This window comes from Marmota marmota, unplaced genomic scaffold (genome assembly GCF_001458135.2).
Source record: "Marmota marmota marmota unplaced genomic scaffold, marMar, whole genome shotgun sequence".
Lineage (NCBI taxonomy): Eukaryota > Metazoa > Chordata > Mammalia > Rodentia > Sciuridae > Marmota > Marmota marmota.
The window spans coordinates 15,168,962-15,191,333 of record NW_026000241.1 but is presented as its reverse complement, the minus strand read 5'-3'; the positions used below and the strand labels follow the sequence as shown (position 1 = coordinate 15,191,333).

Sequence of the window (22,372 nt, the reverse complement as noted above, 5' to 3'; positions counted from 1 at the left end):
GCTGACTTGCATACCCACCCACGATGGAGAGGATGACAACCACGAAGTCGAAGATGTTCCAGCTGTTGGTGAAGTAATAGTGGCGCAGGGCAGCCATCTTGACAATACACTCGCCTGTGAAGATGGCCACGAAGAGCAGGTTGATCTTGGCCAAGATGTTGACCTTCTCAGGGCTTTGGTCATCTGTCTCCACCATCATGGTCACCATGTTCAAGCAGATGAGAAACATGATGGTGACGTCAAAGGCCTGCTTGGTCACAATGTCGAATATGAAGCCCTGGTACTTGTTCTGAAAGGAGGAGGGAGTGGGATAAGCTTCCCAGATGGGCTAGCACACTGCTCCCATTGCTGCCCCTCACCCAGGCTACCCCTCCTCCTACTCCATCCTCGGGTGAGGCCAAAGCCCCCACCATCCCATCGTGATGAGTGCTGAGGAGGAAGTTGCAGAGATGGAAACAGCTGGTTCTCCTGCCTACACACTCTCTGGGCTTTGAGCAAAGCTCCTTCCCTCCATGAGGCCTTCCCTGATGGATCCTCAGGGAGAGATTTTTCCCATCCTGAGTTTCCTTAGCTTACTGTTCATTGTGCTTCTTTTCGTTCCCACAGTCTGAAGGTCAAATGAAAACTTCAATCCTAATAATTATATGAGACCTCAGATTAATATACTCTACTCTTTTATGGAATTGATTTTATTTATTCTGCCAAATAAAACTATTTTCTATTTATATGCATCTTTTAAAAATATATTTATTTTTAGTTGTTGATGGACCTTTATTTTACTCATTTATTTATATGAGGTGCTGAGAATCGAACCCAGTGCCTCACACATGCTAGGCAAGCATTCTACCACTGAGCCACAACCCCAGTCCTATGTGTATCTTTAAGTATAAGTCAATCCAGATTATTTGGGGGGGAGAAATAATATTATAATTAATTAAGCATATACAGATACACCGAACTAACCTATAACAAAGCAGAGTAAACAGATGAAATGATGAATGAGATCTTAAAAAATGGGTCTGCCACTAATGAGGTAGTGATGTAGGTTACATCACCTAATTCTTTTGAGTATTTCTTCCCACCCTTCCCCCACCTTTGCAGGGAATGACTTGATGGGGCCAAGGGAGTCAGCCTAGGAGAGGACTCAGCAGCCCCTCCTGGCTCCATTCACCAGGGGACTTGATTACACCCCCTTGCCTGCTCAGGGGGCTCCAAGGATGAGGCTATGAATGGAGGTGGGGCTGCAAAAGCTACCTGCTCTCCTCGGGGAAAACCTCTACCCCTTGGTGTTAGGAGGAGGCTCATGGGAAGCAGACGTGTTCCAGTGGATATGTAGTGTCCCCTGGAGGCCACAGCCTTCTTGTGCTTTTGCCCCCACCTGTGTGGGGCTGAGACAGTATCTCTCAGCTGGGCTGAAAGATGGTGAGGAGACCCCAATGGCTTGCTATGTGTTAGGGATGCCAGGGTTCCCCCAGAATACCCTCCGCACTCTGCTAAGAAACCTGGCTTACCACAGGCCGTGGGATGGGCTTCTGGGGCTTCTTGGAGCCCAGCTTCTTCATGGCATTGTAGTATTTCTTCTGTTCCTCTGTCATGAAGATGTCCTGGCCCCCTAAGTGCAGAGAGACAGGGACCAGACTCATTTTGGGGTTCTCAGAGGCCCAGCATGGAGGGCATAGGGGGTCTTGCTTCCTTGATGAGGGTGCCAGGGTCGGCTACCTCCTCACTTCTTCTCATGGTGCAGGAAGTATGTCCCTAACATTTCTGCACCAGAAATTCTTCCCCAGGATCCCTGTCCTCATTCATCTGGAGTTCTTGCTGGCTTTCTTAGTTGCAAATCCAATTCTCCCTATGACCTTTCCCTCTTCTTGGCTCAGTCTGCCCTGGGGTTCTTTCTACCCACCTGGTTTACCTGCAACCCAATTGTGGCCCCTCTGATGGAGCTCCAGGAAGACCTTGAGCCTCTGCATTTCTCCCCCCAGGACCCCTAATCATCGACCAGGTGAATAGCCCCCAGCTCTTACCCCTGCTTTCTCAAGAGCCTTGTCTCAGGTAGACTAGGGCAGGCCTCTCACCAAAGCCCCTTGTCATATTCTTACAGGCCGAGGCATAGCTATATTCATGGAAGTACCCCCCACCGGATTCCAACAGGAGCAGAAAAAGGACCATCCTTAAGGGGGAGGGCAAGATGGGCCCTGGAGCCAGAATGGCTCCTCAGTCCCCAGCACCCCGCCTTTCCCTGCCCAGCCCGGGTGGAGCCAGTGCTCTACGTATCTTTTTCTTCTGCTGGTTGAAGTTGTCGATGATGACACCGATGAAAAGGTTCAGGGTGAAGAAAGACCCAAAGATGATGAAGACGACAAAGTAGATGTACATGTAGAGGTTGTACTCCCACTGCGGCTGCTCCTCATACTAAGGGAGAAATCAGACGGGGAGGTCAGACAGGCTGAGGCCTCAGGGATCAGGCAGGCAGGCAGGGGGTGTGGCAGAGAGCCATTCTGGGGGACAGGGTTTGTCCAGAGGAAGATGTGTGCAGGTGTGTGTGGCTGTGTCTGAGAACAGTGGAGACCAAGGTAGGTAGGACAGAGTGAAGGGGGTGGATGGTGGCAGGCAGGACATCAGGCATGCTGGGCTCAGGGCCTGGCACTGTGTCAGTATGTGGCTTCAGCCTGTGGGCCATTGGGAGGTTGGAGTATATTTGGGTCTCTCATTAATGAACTGTCAGTGTGATTGGATAGGGTGAAAGGACAAAGAAGAAACTTCATTTCCATCTCTATTGCTTCCAGCCCATTCTGAGTACACTATATTGAGTTTGGAGAACTTCTTGGGAGATCACCCAACTTTGCCTCAGGGCTATGTCCAGGGATGCTGAAGCCCAGGTTGACACACTAGATATTGTCCTTGAAGATCTTGCCCTGAGCTTTTAGATGTGGACACAGATTCCCGGGTAGCTAAACAGGCTGGAGTTTCAGGTGCCTAATTTGGTGGGAGAGGTCAGTGTGACAACCTACCCCTCTGGAATCCACAGCCGCATACATAATGTCCATCCAGCCTTTAAATGTTGCCTGGAAGAAAAAGAGAAGATTAAGAAAATTATTTAGCTTTTGCATCTTGCTTGAGTTAGGTAGAGCCCTTGTCTGGACCAATGAGGCTGGGCTTCTCCTATAAGAAGCAAGTGAGCCCCACTCACCCATTCAGTAGTGTCCAAAAGGCCGGGCAGTCCAGGGAAAGATCTTGTTTAGGGCTAGGGGGATTGGGTGGGAAGCAGCTGAGCAGACACCCTAAGGAGGTCATGCAGTGTGAAATAAGCTTCATGATTGAGGCCAAGAGTCTGCCCTTCAGATGTGCACAGCTTGGATTCTAACCCAACACAGAGTTCCTACAGTGGGAGTGAGGGATGGAGAGGTGGGCCTTGAACTCTGTTCCAGTTCACAGTTCAGTGCTGCCCTGTTTAGGCACCTCAGAGAACCATGAAGAAGCCCCTGAAGAATCCCAACCTTGCCTCATAATTAAGGGGTTCCTTTTGCTAATGGTGTGCTGTTAAGTGGCTAACAAATGGATTTCAAGAAGGAAAAAAGAAGTTCCTCACTGTCTGTTTACCAATTTTTCTGACTTAAATATTCTCACCATGGCTGATTTCAAGTTGCCAGAGTGTTGTGACTGAACCCAAAGTCAGGAAAAGATACACAGGAGAACAGTATTACAGCGTTTCCTACTGTTCAGACAGAAGCAATGAAAATAACTTCAACAGCACAGATGATAATGCAAAGTAATGCTGAGATCTGAGTATTTATTATCTTTGTTTGAACATCATTTAGTTAATTATATGTTTATAATATTTAATTTTTTATAATGGCTGTGTTTAACCACCAGCTTGCAAAATTTCTGCAAATGTCCCAATCGGCTCTTGTGGGCTGCCACGGGCTGGCCCCAGCACTCCACACCAAGGGAGTAAGGAGGGAGGGAGACTGAATGATGGAGATGGGGCCCTAGTGTGGGACATGGTTGGCCCCATGCTGGCTGCTATGAAGATTCAGAAAGAGCCCAAGAGACATGCTTGATGGTGAGACTGACTGCCCAGTGGATCTCACTTGTGGTCTTGGCAAAATCTCCTCTCTGAGCCTCCTTTCATGGCATATAAGCCCAGCTATGCAAATGTACTGTGTCTAGAGGTCCTCCTGAGACAGGCAGGTGCTATGGTTTGGGTCTAGAATGCCCCCCAGGTCCACATGTTAAAGTTCTATACCCAGCAACGTGCAATTGGTGGGGAGGAGGAATATTTAACTGGTGGGGCCTAGTAGGAGACTTTCAGGTCACTGAGGGCATCCCCTTGCGGGGGCTAGTAGAACTCCAGCCCCTTCTTCCTTTCTTTTGCTTCCTGCCCAGGAGGTGAGCAGCTTGCTCCACCACCTAGCTCTGCCATGATGAGCTGCCTTGCCACAGGCCCAAAGGTAAAGGGGGCCTATAAGTCCATTATCTCAGGTATTTGTTCAATTAACAGAGAGCTGACTGGTAGTACAACAGGGCAGATGGGCAAGTTATGTCATCTCTCTATGCCATGAGTCCCCACCTGTAAAGAGAGGCTGGGGAGTGCTTTGGAAACTGCTGGGGACTTCCCAAGGTTATGAGGTGCTTGTGACCGAATTCTTCCCAGCCACAGAATGGTTCTGGCTGCAAAGGTGAGCAGTTATTGTTCTACAAAGGGGTTTTCCTTCCAGAGTTCTAACATTCAGAGGGATAGTGACAGGGATGGACAGCTCTCAAGATTTGGCCCTAATCCCATTCTCCCCGGGAGCCACAGGGGACTCTTTCTGGGCTACTAGTGCAACTTATGGGGTACATGAAGGTGTGAGTGGCGGTACAAAATTTGTAGGTGATACTCTGCTGAGTTTTCCTCTACTTTGGGGACTAGCAACGGGTGACTGGATTTCTGATTGGGTAGCAAGGCAAGAGAACTGCAGCTTCACACACTATGGTTCTGTTTGCATTTCTGTTGTCAGAGTTAAGAGTAGGTTAATTTTATGGGGTATGTTATAGTCACTGAAGCTACTGTGTTCAAAATATCAATGGAAACTCTCGAAGGATGCTGTTTAAACATCACATGTCTTGCACATTGAAGATGAAAGCAAACATTTTCTTTTAAACAACTCAAGAGGTGTCACTACCTTCCATAACAGAGGTGGTCAGAATCACAATTTTGCAAATAGTTCAGTACCTGGGGGAGTCTTTTTATTATTATTATTAATTATTATTATTATTATTATTATTGTTATTATTATTATTATTGGCTGGCCCACATGCCATACATCTTGGAGAAGATGGTCTCTACTCTAGAACCGAAAATCTGCAGACCTGCCAAGGTACCAAGGGAATTTCCCTGGGAAATCCTTAGCTTCCTTTGGACCCTATGACTGTATGGTGAGGATCCCACAGAGCCTCACCACCTCTGCTCCCACTCACGGGGGTGAAAGCCTGTGCTGCTGGAGGGCCAGTGGGAGGAAGGAAGTTCCTTCTCGCCAGGACTTACCACCTGCAGAAGGGCCAGGTATCCGGCCCCCACGTTGTCAAAGTTGACTTTCACCTTGGTCCAGTACAGTTCGCCAGTCACGTTGAAGGACTCACACTCGCTCTTGTTGTTCACAATGGTGTAGTTCAAAGGCAGGTCCCCCTCAGTCTGATTGATGCACCTCCCAAACTTCCCCGCAAAGAGGTTCACGCCCATGATGCTGAAGATGAGCCAGAAGATGAGGCAGACCAGGAGGACATTCATGATGGATGGGATGGCGCCCACCAGGGCATTGACCACCACCTCAAGTGGACAGAGAGGAGACTCAGTTCTTGGGGGTGCCTGGAACATAGGCCCTTTTCAAGATCCCTTGTGGACTGAACTCCCCTGGCTACAGGTGCTGAGGGGGTGGGGGTTGCAAATCCTCCAAACATGGGAGAGGCCAATTCCATGGCTAGGAGCCTTAGTGGGGAGTAAGGGATGTGAGAGAGAACACACTTTTCCTTTGCACCCTAAAGTCTGCTAAAACTCCAGAATACACATCTTTCTCTTCTTGGCCCTGCCTTTCTTGCATCCATGACCTTCACAACTTGACTTTCATATAAGCAGGGTCTCTGGTAGTTGAGGATGCCATGCACATGTCCCCAAGACTTTGGGCCTCCTAGGAATCTCACTGGTCCTTACAGCCTCTAAGCTAAAATTTTAGTATATTTTAGAGTTGCTGCCACTGGAATGGATGGATGGATGTTTTTCCCTAAAGTCCACCCAAAAGACTCCCAGGTACATGTCTGGAGGGGCCTGTGTTTGTCTCCAAGTTCTGGTAAGAACAGCACTGGAGGTGAAGCTGGTGTGGGACTCCATGGTGTGCTCAAGAAGGTCCAGAAGCCAGGTAGGAAATGCTGCTCCCTAGCAGAGACGATGTCCCCTGACCCAGCTCTGAAGGGCACCAAGCTTCCTGGGGAGAGGGTAGGAGCCTTTGGTTGGCTTCTGAGGCCAGTGGCCAATGGGCATTTCTGGAATCTACCATCTCCCTGTGTCCCTCTGGAATCAAATGTCCTTGCTTCCAAAGAGACATTTAACTCTAGTCTGATTATTCACTTGTGAATGGGTATAAGTGATGTATTTCTCCATGAACGGGAGATGTGGCCAAGGTTCAAAGCCACCAACCAAATGAAAAACTGTGTGATGGTGCCTGCTGGGTCAGAAAGACAATAGAAATGTTTTCTGAAGTCACCCAAAATTGTGTACATTTGTTTAAAAAAGTGCACACACCAACACACGTTTGTTTTCTTGCTGTGTATCACAGCTAATGCTCATTTGCCTTCCATGCTCACATTCTTTGGCGACATGTGATTACCAGAAATGCCTGGGCAGCTGCACCAGGAACACAGCGCAAAGGTGTTAACATGCACGTGACTCTCGCACTCTGCAAACTGGCACCTGATGTGAGAGTGTAGCAGGCTTCGTGCCACCTCCTCTCCCCTGTTCCCGTCACAGAAGGAAGGCTGCCTGTGTTTGCCAGGAGGCAGGGGGTGCAGGCTACAAGCAGTGGGTACATGGAGAAGGGACCCTGCAGCAGAGCAGAAGTGGAGGGGCCCGGGTGCCAGTGGGGCCGTGGTGTCACCAAGGCTCCTGGGCCCCAGAGAGCTGTTGCCTCTTCTCCCTTGTCCAGTGTCCCTGGCCCTCACTGGACCCCACAAGGCTGCAAGGCTGGGGGTGGTCTCGCCTAGCTCTCTGTCCCCTGTTTCTCCCCCCACAACCCAGCTACACCTCCCCCAGAGATTCTGAATCATGCTCCTGCCAAGTCACTGAGGCCACTGTCCCAGCTTCAGCTGGGTCCCTAGCTGAGCCTGTTGCTCCCTCAGCGTGACTGCCTCTAGCAGGTCCTCTTACCCTCATGCCTTCAAATCGTGACAGGGCTCTCAGGGGACGGAGTGCACGCAACGTCCGCAGTGACTTGATGGGGCCCATCTCGGCAAAGCCCAGGGTATTGGCCACCAGGCTGACCAGTGAGACCTGCGGAGGAAAGTGGAGGTGAGGGGATGGGGGTGGCTGAAGACACAGAGGGCAGTGCTCTGGGCCCACCTCAGGCAGGCTGGGCCTTCCTCATGTCCAATCTTCATTACTCCCAAGCTTCGCAGGCCTACTATGCACTGGGCGCGGTGTCCTGGAGCCTGAGAGGCTTGGGGAGAACCCCAGGGTGTCCTGGCTTTAGGCCCTTCTGAGATCCCACTATTTGCATGCCACACATACTCTGAATTGCTCCTTTAGCTCCCTGGTGTTGGCTTGGTCACCCCTACTCCCCAAGTCAGAAAACCGAGTTCCGAAGCCACCCTGCTGCTGGGGCAGAGCAGGGACACAAAACCCAGGCATTGAGTTCCCAAATGCTTTCCTTCAAGTCAAATTCTAAGACGCCTCTTGTGGAGAAGAAAGGGCAGTCCTGGGTGGAGCGTGAACAAATAGCCCAGGGGGCACTCCCCCAAAGCTGGACTTTGCAACTTGCCAGCGTCTTCCGAGGAGGACAGAGTAGGTGGCAACAGGAGCCTCAGAAATCTGTTCCCTCTGCCCTAGCAGAGCATCCCCACCATGTGGATTTTATCTCTCTAAAGCTCCATGGTCATCCTCTCCCTTCCTACTGCACTGCTGGCCTGTGCTCATGGGCTGGAAATGGCTCTTGTCTGTTCTCCCTTAACTCCACCCTGGTGCTCAGGGGATCCTGGGGTAGTAGGTGCGTGGACAGGGGCCTGAGTACACAGCCTCCTCCCAGGTTTGAAGTACCAGGTGGCAGGTGGCTGGTAAACGGGGCTTGGAGGAAGAAGACCCTGGGATTAAGTTCTTTGCTGCCTCTACCCACCCCTTGAGGATGTTGGCCTCTGGGTCCTCGGTCCTGGAGAGGCAGAGGGACATTCTCAGGGACCTCCTCCTGAGGGCAGAGCCTCCAGGGCACCAAGCCTGGCCAGTCTGCCTGTCCTCTTCCTAAATGCCATCTGGTCACCTGTGTTCTTTCCAAGGCTTGCCCCCCTTGCTCCATCCCTAGCGTCCACCCCTCATCTCAGTTGACGATAGCTCCATCCTTCCAGCTGCTCAAGCCACAAGCCTTGGCCATGTCCCTTCCTCCTCTCAGTTTCTGACACCCTGCGTCTAACCCATCAGGATTTCCTGTTGGCTCGGCCTTCAGAATACTCCAGACCTCTAAACATTTATCACCATGTCGACTGACGCCCTCCTGACCAGGCCACGTCATCTCTCCCTGGGTGACTGCCAGAGCCTCTAACTCTTCTGCCTGCTCCCACCTGTGCTCCCCACCCCTCCCAGGACAGAGCGATCCTTTAAGAATGAAAGCTGGTCCATGTCCCTCTTCGGTTCAAAGCCCTCGGATGCCTCTGCATTTCATTCTAAATAAAAGTCCATGTTTTTCCCTCTCCATTTGTTCCTGTGCCTCATCTCCTGCCTTCCCTCTGCTCCAGCCACTCTGGCTTTCTGGCAGTTCCTCAAACATGCCCAGGCATTCTCCAGCCACCGGGCCTTTGCACTGCTATTCCAACCTCTGCTGGGAACATTCTGCAAGACATCTGCCTGGCTAACCTCAACCTCTTTTAAATCTGCTCAAATGCTGTCTCTGTGGGTCAGCTCCTGACAGACTATTTAAAGGGAAGGCACCTTCCCTTCCAGCCTGGCTCTGGTCCTGGGACTCCTAATCTTCCCTCCCCCTTTTTTTCCATGCTACATCTCACATTCTGACATGAAATAAAATGGACTTATTTCGTCTGCTTATTGTTGGTTGTCACCCTTCCTCCACGTGGGAAGGAGTTTTGTCTGTTTTATTCCCCGGGCTCACAATAGTGTTTGCACATAGTAGATGTTCAATAGCATTTACTGAAAACGTGCATGAATAGGTCCTGGAAACATCCTGAGCCGGAGACCACCTTTCCTGGACAGCATGGCCAGTGCCAAGAAAGCCAGATTCCAACTGGGCATGGTGGTGTAGTCCTGTAATTCCAGCAACTTGGGAGACTGAGGCAGGAGGATCACAAATTCAAGGCCCCAACTCAGCAATTTAGTGAGGCCCTGAGCAACTTAAATGAGACCTTGTCTCAAAATTAAAAATAAAAAGGGTTGGGGATGTAGCTCAGTGGTAAAGCACACCTGGGTTCAATCCCCAGCACCTTAAAAAAAGAAAGGAAGAAAGAAAGCCATATTCCGGCATTTGCTTCCTCTGCCCTACTATAGGCAAGGCCCCACCTTGCCGTTACCTGAGGTGCCTGCTCCCAGCTCATCCTCCTGCCTTGGCCTGAGCCAGGCAGGCCTTCAGCTCCCTTTATCCTCTCTGCCTCAGCTCTGAGTTCCCCATGGTGGCGGTGGCAGTGGTGGGTGGCCTGTGGCTGGTGGGTGGGCTTCCCCAGAAGTCTTTGCAGCCTCTCTGAGCCTGCCCCTGGGGAGTTCCTCAGCAGACCTAACTTCCCAAGAAGCTGCAGCAACAGCAGGCCTCAGGGCTGAGTTGTCAGGACTCCAGGCTCTCCCAAGGGCCTTCTTCCACTTGTAGGGCTCTGAGGGCTGGACCAGGGTGCTTGGGGCATCTAGAACTCTGTCCCTGGTCCCCCAGCACTGCTCAGCCTAGCAATGGCATCCTCTTGGCCTCTTAGGGTGACAGAAAGAGGCTAGGACTGGAGGCACAAGAACCTGGGTTTGTGTCTCTGTGCATATTCTCCAGCCCATGGAGTCTCCCCTGCCAAAGCCTCCCGCATGGGCTTGGTTGGCTAGGCCTGGTCAGGCTCCACTACTAGTGCTGAGCCCCTCCCTCTGGCCTCTGAGTCGTGTACAGGGACTGAGCCCAGGCCATAGCCACTTCCGTAACCACAGAAAGTCTGGGCTGGTGTGAAAAGCCCAATGCCAAGCCCAGGAGCCACTGGCAGACCTGGAACCTTCTGGAAAGCCCTGTGCAGTCTGTAAATCCTGACCCGACTCTGCTCTATGGTACCCACCCTGAGCCCTCTGAGCCACTTGTCTTCACCCTCTGGGAGAGCAGACAGGGCTTTTCCACGGGCTGAGCCTGGAGCTTGCTCAGGGTCCCTGAGTCATTCTGGCAAGTGTCCTGGGGCCAGGGAAGCTACAGGGCAGGGGCTTCCCACGCCGTCTACTCAGATTGGGTGCTCCAACTAGGTGCTCAGAAGAAAGGGCAACTTCACAGACAGGCAAGTCCTCCCAGCTTCCTGGCCATCCAGGCAGCCACCCTCAGCCCTCCTCCTCATAGGCAACTCCACCCTGGTCTATCCTCCCTGGTGGTACCTGGAGCATCCATTACCTGACCTCCCTCCATCCCCTGCATGGGCTGGGAGGCTCTGCACTGCTGGCTGTCTGGCGGGCCTGAGACACTCGTTAGTCCATATGGGGAGGACTTTTTAGATCAGGTGTGTCTGCTCATCCTCTTCTTTTGGCCACCACAAGAGGGTGAGTCCCCCATTCTTCCCTGGCTGATGCCTAAACTGCTAGTCAACTGTCACTCCAAGAAGCAGGGACCTAGGTCCTCTCCTGCTCCTGTTCCAAATGGGGGGTTTTAATGGCAAGGACCCTGAGGTCAAGTCCTGGGTCTCTCAGACTCATAGCCTCCTTCCTTTTTGCCTGCTCCACTGCACAGCTGAGCACCTCCACTTCCGGCTGCTGACTCTTACGGGCCCAGTTCCTCCATCCCTCTCTGGGCAATGAGCCACCCCCTCCTCTGTTCCCCACCTGTGGCCACACTCACATCCACTATGAGGAAGTCCAGCCAGCACCAGGCGTTGGTGAAGTACTTCTTGAAGCCGTAGGCCACCCACTTGAGCAGCATCTCCAGCACGAACACGTAGGTGAACATCTTGTCGGCATACTCCAGCAGAACCTTGATGGTCTTCCGCTCCTCCAGGTAGATGTCCTCAAAGGCCTGTGGGTAAGGACAGGTGGGTGTAGTGTCCTGACCACTACCAACTCCATCCTGCAGGAGGCACCGTTGCTCACAATGGCTGCTGCCAGGTGGGCGGGGACAGAGGTGAGGGACAGAGGAGGGGGGCTGAGGGGTGATTCCTCCCTTCAATGCTGGGCTAGATTCCACTCCAAGGTGGGGTTGGGCCAATGGTGGAACAGAAAATAGTCCTACAGTGGTGGACAACAAAGGAGCAGGTGTCAGTTCTGGTCTAGGGTGTGTTTAGGATTAACCTGTCCAAAAGGATTTTAAAAAATATTATTTTCGTTGTAGATGGACACAATATCTTTATTTTTTTATTTATTTGTTTGTTTTTTTTATGTGATGCTGAGGCTTGAACCCAAGGCCTCATGCATGTGAGGCAAGTGCTCTACCACTGAGCCACAACCCCAGCACTGCCAAAACAATTTTATCATGGAAAGCTTTTATAGCTTTCTGCCAGACAAAAGGTAAAACTGTGTTTTTTTTTAGTTGTTGATAGACCTTTATTTTATTTATTTATACATGGTGCTGAGAATCGAACCCAGTGCCTCACACATGCCAGGCAAGTGCACTACCACTAAGCTACAGCCCAAGCCCCTAAAACTGGTTTTGTATTCATTCTACTTATTTAATTTTGTACTCATTCTACTTATTTATTTTTTTTTGTTTTTTTAATGGTCTAATATTCATAACTCATTTTTAAAGAAATTAATTAATTTATTTGTTCCAATTTGTTATCCATGACAGCAGAATGCATATCAGTGCATAGGACTCAAATGGAGCACAATTTTTGTTCTAATTTTGGAAAGGTATTCATTCCATTTATTTTGTACAGCTCCCTAATATTCATAGGGAGTAATATTGGCTTCCAATTGTAATAGTGATCAAGTTTGCTTTGACAATTAATATATGTAAATAAAAACAAACCCTGGGGCTGGGATTATAGCTCAGTGGTAGAGCATTTGCCGCACACGCGTGAGGCCCTGGGTTCGATCCTCAGCACCACATAAAAATAAATAAATAAAATAAAGATATGGTGTCAATCGACAATGAAAACAATATATTAAAAAAAAAAACAACCCACCGAGAGTTGGTCTAAAGCAGAATTTTTAATATATGTTTGTAAGAGTGATCTTGGATATGAAGTTTAGGAGGCGTAGGACTAGATGAAGTCACATCGCCTATTATCCTCAGGATTGAGGAGGCAAAGTTTCCAGAATGCTGAGGTGGTTGGCCTTTTCCCACTTCCTCATTCTTGCCACCACCCAAGGGCCTCAGCCTACAGGGGTGCTCCCGTGGCTGCCAGCTGCCTTCTTCCACCTCCAGCCTTCCAATAAGTACCTGCTCTTCTCCAGTTACTTCGCCATCCAGAGCGCACTCTGAGGCTCCCCATCCAGGCAACTGAACGCGTCACTGAGGGCCTTGGGGAGCACCCTCCTCCTGCCACTATTGGCCCTCCCCACCTGACTATAGGGCCTCTGTGTGCTACACTGAACTGCGGATCAGTGCTGTTCACAATGCCTGGAGGTGCACTGCTGAGGCATATATATGGCTAATTGGGTCCATGTAGATAGCACAAGGGTATAATTCAGGTCCCCAAATGGACTTTGGAAGTTGTTCAAGATAAAAAGCAGGCATATATATATAATGGCGTGTGTTTAGATACGTATGTATATCTTAATACATGTATGCACACATATCTTAATTTCAGAATACATATATTCTGAAATAAAATGTGTGCTTCTTATAAAATTTAAATAACAGAGAAATCATAAAAATGGACATTTCCAATGTCATGACTCTAAAGCAACCATGGCTAACATTTAGGTGAACACTCTTTTTGACACTATTGATGTGTAAGTGTGCATATGTATGCACGCACACACACACACACACACCCATATGCAATACACACAGAATTTATACACTATTATTTTTATAAGATACACTAACTATTTGCTTTGAAATTATTTTCCAACAGTCTATTAGGTGAAACTTTATTCACTCAATAATGTGAATGCCTCATATAATAGTTATCAATCTTTTAAAGGGCTATATATTTTAATATCTGCATATTCTACTATTTATTGAGCTAACACCCTTATGGGTGCACATTTCAGTTTATCCTTAGCGGAAACAACACTGAGGTGAACAATGTGTCAGATTACCTGTCAAGGATAAATTTCTAGAATAGAGGGGCCAGGTCAAAGGTGTGGTTTTTGTATAGACTGGGAAACAAGTTCCCAGAGGACAGCAATTTACACTCCATCTACAGAGCACAGAGGTGGCTGCTTCCCCAACTGCTCCACCAACACAGGTGTTATTTTTTCTTCTTTTGCTTTTCCCAGACTAATGAATGAAAACTGTATTTCATTACATTCTAATTTATTTTACTACCAGTAATGCTGACATTTTTCCTTGGGTATCTGCAGTTTTCCTTTTGTGAACTGCCTGTTCATATCCTTTGCCTATTTTTAAGTGTACTGTGTATTTGGGCACATTAACTCTGTTTGATATACTTCATCTGACTTTGTTGTGTGCCTTTAAATCTTGTTTACCCCACGTCAGTATCATTTATGAGTATATTATTTAATATGGTTATAGAATTTGTTATAATTTTCACTTAATAAAATCTTTGGTGTACCAAGAAAGCCCTTGTTTGTTCCAAGACTACAAAATCCTTCTTTCCTTTTTTTTGGTAATGGGGATTGAATCCAGGGGTGCTTTACCACTGAGTCACATCCCCAGTACTCCTTATTTTTTATTTTGAGACAGGGTTTTACTAAGTTGCTTGGGCCAGTTGGTGAGGTTGGTCTCAAACTTAGGATCTTCCTGTCTCAGCCTCCTGAGTTGCTGGGATCATAGGCATGTGCCAATGCACCCAATGGGTCCCCCACTTTTTAAAATGTTTTGTGGTTTGATTGTTTGGTATTCCAATTTTAAAGATCAATACGTTTTGGTAAAGAGTAAATATCTATTTTAACAAATTTTAAAAGTGATTTGACAACTGTCTCAACACTTTATTAAGTGATCCACTTAAAATCCATTCATTAGACCTGAGTGCTTTGGCGCACACCTATAATCCCTGTGACTCAGCAGGCTGAAGAAGGAGGATCTTACGTTTGAGGCCAGCCTCAACAACACAGTGAGACCCTGTCTCAAAAAAAAAAAAAAAAAAAAAGGCTGGGGGTGTGGCTCAGCAGTGGAGTACCCCTGGGTTTAATACTAAAAACAAAACTACTGTTTAGAAGTCAATTTTATCATATGCTACATTTTTTTTAATTAAATCTATTTCAGCCCTCTGTGTTTTTGTTTTGTTTGTGATGTTGGGGATGGAATCTAGGATCCCATGCATGCTAGGGAAGTGCTCTTCCACTGAGCTAAGCTCCTCTGTGTGGTCTGATGATGTCTTCCCCTCATTAATATCACATGAATTTCCTAGGACCTTTTTTGTAATTTTCAAGATAAACTTCAGCTTTGTTTGTCAAGTTCACTTAAAAAGGGATAAAATTTACTGCTATCACATGGAATCTATTAAATGCTTTAGAAACTAATACAGAGTCTTCCTATCTGAGATTGGAGTATGAATTCTATCTGTTTTTTAAAATGCTTCTTAGCAAAGTTTTATATATATATATATATATATATTTGGTTTTCTTTCTTTCTTTCTTTCTTTTTTTTTTTTTTTTGTTCCAGGGATTGAACCCAGCAGCATTTAACCACTAAGCCACATCCCCAGCCCTTTTTTGAATTTTATTTAGAGGCAGGGTCTCACTGAGTTGCTTAGTGCCTCACTGTTGCTGAGGCTAGCTTTGAACTCAGGATCCTTCTGCCTCAACTTCTCGAGCTGCTGGGATTGCAGGCATGTGCCACCATGCCTGGCTTATATGTTTTCTTTAGAGACAGGATTTCACTGAGTTGTTAGGGCCTTGCTAAATCACTGAGGCTGGCTTTAAACTTGAGATTCCTCCTGCCTCAGCCACCTGAGTTGCTAGGATTACAGGTATGCATCATCGTGCCCAGCTCTTATATTTATTCCCAGTTATTATGCTTACAGTGTCTGGCAGGTAAGGAATATTTGAGAAATATTATTTGTGACTAAGTGGTTTCTGTTAGTGTAAAATAATAACAACAGCAACAATTCTTTGTTACTTTATAAATAGACATATAACATTTTTGAAAGGTTTTTAAATTGTTCTAGGTGACCATATTATCCACAAACCATGATATATTTCTATTATTTTTAAATCCTTTTTATTTTGTGGTGTTAAGGATTGCTGGGCAAATGCTCTACCACCAAGCTACATCCTTAGCCCCAATTTCTATTATTTTTTTTCTTTTTAATATTTATTTTTTAGTTTTTGGCAGACACAACATCTTTGTTTGTATGTGGTGCTGAGGATCGAACCTGGGCCGCACGTATGCCAGGCGAGCGTGCTACCGCTTGAGCCACATCCCCAGCCCCCAATTTCTATTATTTTTAATTCTTGCTTTTATGCTCAACTGATTGTATTGACTTCACTTTCTTCCATTTTCCAACTTTTACACTGTGTGTTTAATTTTCTTGATTAATCACACTGGCAGGTACTTAAGACTGTTATTTAATAATGAGCAATAGCTAAGAAGTAGTTAAATGATCCTTCTTGTATTCTTAACCTTAATGAGAATGTTCAAGGGCTTTACTACTAATGATGATGATAGAATTGGAGAGTTTTTCATTATATTTTAAAAAGTATGCTTTATATTTTCACCAGAGTTTGAAATAGGCATTCATTGAAATATGTTTTTTTAATCTTTGTCCTATTCATATAAATAGATTTCCTAATATGCACCATACTAACATTTTAGAATATAACTATGATATATTTTATCTTTTAAATATGTTACTGGATTATATTTGCATGTGTTTTTTTTCAAGATTTTTGCATTACTATTTGTAAGTACAGCGTATGAACTATGAAAAAGTGGTCTATTGCTTCCTTTTTGGTATACTGAAATTTTAAAAACCAGCATTCTTTAGTTTTCATAAAAATAATCGGTAGACTTTCCACCTCTTTTAATGTTCTAGAATATTTTAAGTAGGTTGGAACTATTTTCTTCCTTGGAAATGTGAAGATATTCACCTTTGGAGATGTGAGGGATTAGTTAGTGGCTTATTTTATTATTTTAATTTTTAAAAATATTTATTCTTAAGGTTTTTTAAAGGTGGACACAATATCTTTATTTTACAATTATGTGGTGCTGAGGATTGAACCCAGTGCCTTGTGCATGCTAGGCAAGCACTCTACCACTGAGCTACAACCCCAGCCCTTATTATTTTAATTTTTAAGGTTTGAAATTTTATATTGATTATTTTCTAATTCAGTAATTATTTCTCATGATTTCTTTAAGATTTTTTTATATGTTTCTAATTTCTCTAATTTTGTTATGTTTCTTATTTACTTTCTTTTTATTTAATGATAAAAGTGTTCCTCTAAGAATTTTCCTCTTATTACAGCTTTGGCTGCATCCTACATGCAGTATTTTCAATATGTTATATTCCAGGTGGCCCCATTGGTTTTTTCCTCAATCTTTATTTTTCTTTTCTTATTTTCCTAGTTTTCATGTAGCAAAGTTGGTGGAATAATAATCTTTGATTCACTACACACTGTCATCACTGGTCCATAAATGATCCTCTTTATTTTACTTATTTATTCATTTACTTATTTATTGAGCATTTATGAACCTAGCACCAATGTATTTTCTGTTTTATTCAAGGTCTAGTTAAGAATGACTTTTATATTTTAAGTGTTTGTTTTTCATCTTTTATTTATTCATTTATTTTATGTGTGGTGCTGGGGATTGAACCCAGGGGCCTCATATATGCTAGGCAAGTGCTCTAATACTGAGCTACATCCCTAGCCCCTATTTTTGGCATGTCTAGCAATTTCCTTATCTGTAAAATTGTCTTAGTAATCGTACTTATCTTATAGGCTTATTGTGAGAATTAAATGAATGAATGTTCATAAAATGCTTAGAATAATCTCTGGCACATAATGCTATTTAGGTGTTAATTTATTAGATAAAATTACATATATATAGATATATAGACACAGACATATATATCTCATTGTCTTGTTCTTTATACTTGATTTGTCTAAAACTAACAGAAGTGTGGTAAATCTCTCAGTACTGTTTCACTGTGTCATTTTTTCCTGTTTTTTTTTTCCCCCGGTGGTTTTTGTTTTATATATTTCAGTGCTATGCCATCCTAAGCTGTTCATTACAGTTATACTTTTATTGTAGATTGGACCTTCACTGTCTCATCTCAAGGTTTTTAATTTAAATTAAGCCTCATTTAATATTAACAAACAATACCTCTGTTTTTTGTTGTCATTGTTTGCATTTGCTTGATACAGGTTGAGCATCCCCAAATGCAAAATCCAAAATGCTCCCTAAACTTCTGGTTGCTGACATAACTTTCAAAGTTTTGGGTTTTGGACCATTTCAGATTTTGGGTTAGGGATGCTCAACTGGTAATGTCTATGCAAATGTTGCCAAATTGAAAAATATTCAAAATCTGAAACACTTCTGGTTCCAAGTATTTCAAATAAGGGATATTGAACCTGTAAAACTTTTATTTTATGTTTAATATTTCTGAGACTCCTTGTTTCAGGTTTGTCATTTGAGAGCACATAGCTGGGGTGTGTGTTTTTAAAATCTATTCAGAGTCCTTTTCTTTTTAAAAGATGAATTTTACCCACTTATATTTAATATTAAAACATGTTTGATCTTGCCTCTGCTATTCTCTTTTCCAATTTTATGCTTTATTATTACTTCTTTTCTTTCTTTCTTTTTTTGGTTGTAAAATTTGTTTGCTTTTTAAAAAAGTTCCCTCAGCAATTTGGAAGGGATATAGTTTGCTTTCTGTTGAACAAGTTTGTAACTTTAGATAAAACACTGAAGACTTCTTTTTCCCAATCTATCACTGACATGGTGCTTTTTTTTTTTTTTTTTAAACAACAGTGCTTGGCTGTCTCCCCTGATCAGATTCACCAGATGCTTGCCAAAACTCCTCCTCATTTACGCCAGGCTGAGATTTTCCTCCACAGCCCAGACTAAATGGCTCTGGCTGCCCTTGCTTGTGGCTGTTTAAAAACAAAACTTGTTAACATATTGTCAAATCATCCTTCTCTGAAACCCACAGAGATTTGGCTCTGGTTGCCAATGGTAAAACAGCAGGCAGACTGAAAACCATGGCTTTAGGCCCACTCTGAAATAAGGGAGGGGCAGTGTTTGGGGCGGATAGTAGGACCAGAGGTTGAGATGTGACAGTCACAGTGCCTCCCCACAGATAGCTTTGGATTAAAGTGCCCTTCCTCCCATTCTGTGGCCCAATGTACTTCCTGTTAGTTGTTCATCTGTGTGGGGCTCTCACCTCCCCAATAATACAGGTGCTTGTTTCCCCTGGACCAGGAACGTTTCCATTTCTTTGGAAGCCCTCTCCCTGTTCACTAGTACCTACCAGAAACCTCTCCAGGGCTCTCCTGAGAGATCAGAGCAGGGTGCTTGAAAGCCAGATACAGCATCTCTGCAGGGCTTCACTCCTCCTCCTGGCCTCAATAAACCTCCCTACTTCCACCGTTCAGCTCCACCTGCTGCCTCTGGGAAGTCTCCCCTAATTGCTCCAGTTCCCCTGGCTCAGTGCTGAATCAAACTTCCTGAATCTGGTTTCCCCAACTAGACTAGAAGCCCCTGACGCCAGGGCTGAGGGCTCCTTTTCCTGTCGTTCCCCCACAGCTCACTGTGAAAGATACAAGGAGAGTATAGGAAAAAAAATCTATTGAACAAATAAATGGAAGGTCGAGACAAAGGGCTGTGGAATCTGACTGCCTGGGTTCACATGCCAGATCTGTGGCTCCTGACTGGTGGGAATTTGGACATATTACTTAATGTTGCCGCAAAGATTTGTTGTAGGCATTAATGAAAATGTGTGAACTACGTGGCCTGCCTCCCTAGAAGAGGAACTGAGTGGAGCTACTACTGTACCCTCAGTTTTAACTTTATTATAATGGCCTGAAAGAATGCCTGATGCTCTCTCTACGCAGGCAGGTGAGTCACCAGAGCTCCGGTGTGGGAGGTTGGTGATCTGGGGCATCCCATTTCTCTTTTGTGGAACAAGGAAGGGGGCTGGACACATGGCCTCTGCAATCCCTTCCTGGTCTGGCCTCCACGCATGCTGTGGGCATGGAGTTTGTGAGCGGTACTCTGCTCCAGGAGCCCGGGGAGCACATTTTCAGCAGAGGTTCTGCCCCAGTTTCTGACCTGGCTTTCCAGCTGGAGACCTCATTTTCCTGCCCTCCCCTCCTTCTCCAGCCCTCCCTGCCCCAACTCTGCATCCCGGGGAGAGTACCAGAGCTCCACTGCTGAGCAGGATCATGAAGATGATGAATGTCTCGAACCAGCTGTGCTCCACAATGCGGTAGCAGGTCTTGCGCAGTCGCCACCAGACCTTGCCTGGGGCCTGTGTGGTGTCCACTGCACAGCAGGGACAGCGCCGGACGCAGCCTATGGGAGAGGGTGACAGATAGGCCTAGCTCAGGGCCTGTCAATGCCCATGTCTGATGGCAGAAGGCTGTGGAGTTGAGGGAATGACTGAGAGAAAGAGGTTGCAATAATGGGGTAGTAAACAGGGCAACATGGCGGGTGGGCCCATGGTGGGGGAGGACTGTCGATATTCCCCGCAGGGGCCACACACACTCAGCAGGTACTCTGTGGAGAGGCTGAATGAACTAAGCATTCAGAGAGTGGGTGAACAGCCTGGTGAGTCTGGGCAGGAGCAAGACTGGGGTTGGCATGGGTTTCAACTTATTCTCTGCTCATTTGGGAACCCGCCCCCCCCCCCCGGAGAAATGCTCAGAAACTCCTGGGGTACTCTGTCCCCAGTCCTTCTCCTTCTTTGCAGTTTCCAGAGTTTGGGGAACAGTAGACCTCTCCATGACAGCCTCTACTGAAATGTCACATGCAGGGAAAACTCATTTTGTCCCCAGCTACCAATTCAGGAGAACTACAGATGTCAATTACTAACACGGCCACATGCCACACCTACCTTAAGTATTTACCAAGGGCCTACTATGTGCCAGGGCCTGGGGCACCAGGGTGAGTTAGGCCCAGTCCCTGCTGCAGTAGGGGCATCTACAGTTGGGCTACCACACCACACAGTGTCACCAGGCCTTGGTGCTGCTGTACCATAGCTGCCCAGCCCTGCACACTCGGGCAGACGTGCCATGACTCATGTCAGTGGCAGATGGAAGAACTCCCAGGGTCACAGAGGAATGGGGAAGGAGAGTGGTTCCAGGTCAGCGTGTGGGTGTGACATGGCCCTGGATGCTAGAGTTGCTGGTCCTTCTGTCTGTCCCCTCTGGGAGGGGTTGAGGCTGGGGCAAAGGGCTTCCCAGAGCAGTACCTTCAGTGAAGCAGTCTTCCGGATCCTTGACGTCCTCACCCAAGTCTGGGATCTGCTCTAGGAGGTCAGCAGTGTTGGTCATGTCTGCTGTGCTCCCCTCAGAGTAACTGTCCTCATGGGTCTGTGGGCAGGGGAGGGCAAGGGCATGAGTGGGCTGAGAAGCAGCCTCCAGCCCCGAGCCGAGAGTCTGGGAGAAGCTTTTGGCTCTCTCAGGGGAGGAGCCTCAGTTACCCTCCATTGCATACTCTGGGAATCTGAGGTGGGGGAGGGTAGGGGGGTACCCACTGCAGAGACACTTAGGGCCAGTCAGGCCTGAGCCAAGGCTGGACCTCAGAGCTCCTGGGTCTGTGGTTCTGGTCTTCTGGGGTTTAGACCCGGGAGGTGGTACAAGAAAGGGCTCTGGGAGCACACTGGGATGGGTAATGTATCTAGTCAGGAACAAAACAGACCCAGGAGGGCACAGGGGACACACATTGGGAACGCAGACGCACATTCAGAACAGTCAGAACAGGGCCGCAGGCACACACAGCAGCAAGTCAGACATGCAGAGAACAGGCCAGCAACCCAGCCCATGCTTCTCGACCCATCCATATGGATGGTGATGTGATGTGCAGAGCCTGGGGTAAGACTGAGAACATGCCACAACCTTCTACCGGCCATGCAGGGAATTGCTGCCCGGGCCTGATAACTTGATGGTGCGTGCATGTGGGTGGGCCCTTGTGTCTGTGTGTCTCTTGTGGGCATATGAAGGTGTCGCAGTGGCCACTGCTGGTGCTCTGCCCAGTTCCCCTCGACTAGGCCAGAGCACCCATTCCTGGTTGCTGTGAAGACTGGTGGCTTGGCTGACCTCTCCTCCAGAAAACTCCTATTAGCCAGGGAGCTGCCATCCTGGGAAGTGTCTCAGTGGTTACCCCCTGGGTGGCCAACACCCAGAGGCTGACTACAAGACTGGGGAAGTGCAGCCCCTGCCTGTGGCGCACTTCATACTCCTGAGCTTCCCCGCGGACAGGACGATGAAGGGGACTCAGCGAATAGGACTTTCACAGCTCCCTCCTGCACCTCGGCTGCGTCTCCTACTTCCTCATGGATCCCTCCCTTCACACGCAGCCATCCCAGCTCAGGTTCTGCAGCTAGGGAGTCCAAGCTAAAGACAGATGTCATCAGGGGTTTCTGTGAAGAAAGGAAATCCCTCATCGGCCTCCCACCAGGTCAACCCCCGCCTCAGCTGACTCTGTGTCACATCAGCCCAGGCCCACGCGGCTGCCACTCTGCTTAGATGTGGAAACGGCTTTGACCCTCCAGGCTGCCTTGTTTGTCCCTTCCTCTGAAAATCACTCTGCTGCTATCTCCACATCTTGTGCACGTCTGAGGTTTGTGATGGGAAAGGGCTGACGAGTTCCAGGGGAAAGCAGTTGCTCTGGGTGGCCCGAGGGGTGAGGCTCTATTTTTTGTGATCTCTGTGACTTTGAAGGCTCCCTCCTCT

The 22,372-nt window shown here is 47.1% G+C and overlaps 1 protein-coding gene across 6 annotated transcripts in view; it reads right to left on the bottom strand.

Annotated features, from left to right (window-relative positions):
• Scn5a (sodium voltage-gated channel alpha subunit 5) overlaps nt 1-22,372 on the bottom strand; it is a 97,934-nt gene that overhangs the window by 6,319 nt on the left and 69,243 nt on the right. For all 6 annotated transcript variants that reach the window (XM_015489476.2, XM_048794931.1, XM_048794933.1 and 3 more), the window contains 9 exons: nt 20,890-21,010; nt 19,837-19,991; nt 11,250-11,423; nt 7,400-7,522; nt 5,528-5,809; nt 3,012-3,065; nt 2,275-2,412; nt 1,512-1,616; nt 19-289 (listed from right to left, as the gene is read on the bottom strand). In XM_015489476.2, the coding sequence (XP_015344962.1) occupies nt 19-289; nt 1,512-1,616; nt 2,275-2,412; nt 3,012-3,065; nt 5,528-5,809; nt 7,400-7,522; nt 11,250-11,423; nt 19,837-19,991; nt 20,890-21,010 (1,423 nt within the window). The remainder of the gene's footprint in view (nt 1-18; nt 290-1,511; nt 1,617-2,274; nt 2,413-3,011; nt 3,066-5,527; nt 5,810-7,399; nt 7,523-11,249; nt 11,424-19,836; nt 19,992-20,889; nt 21,011-22,372) is intronic.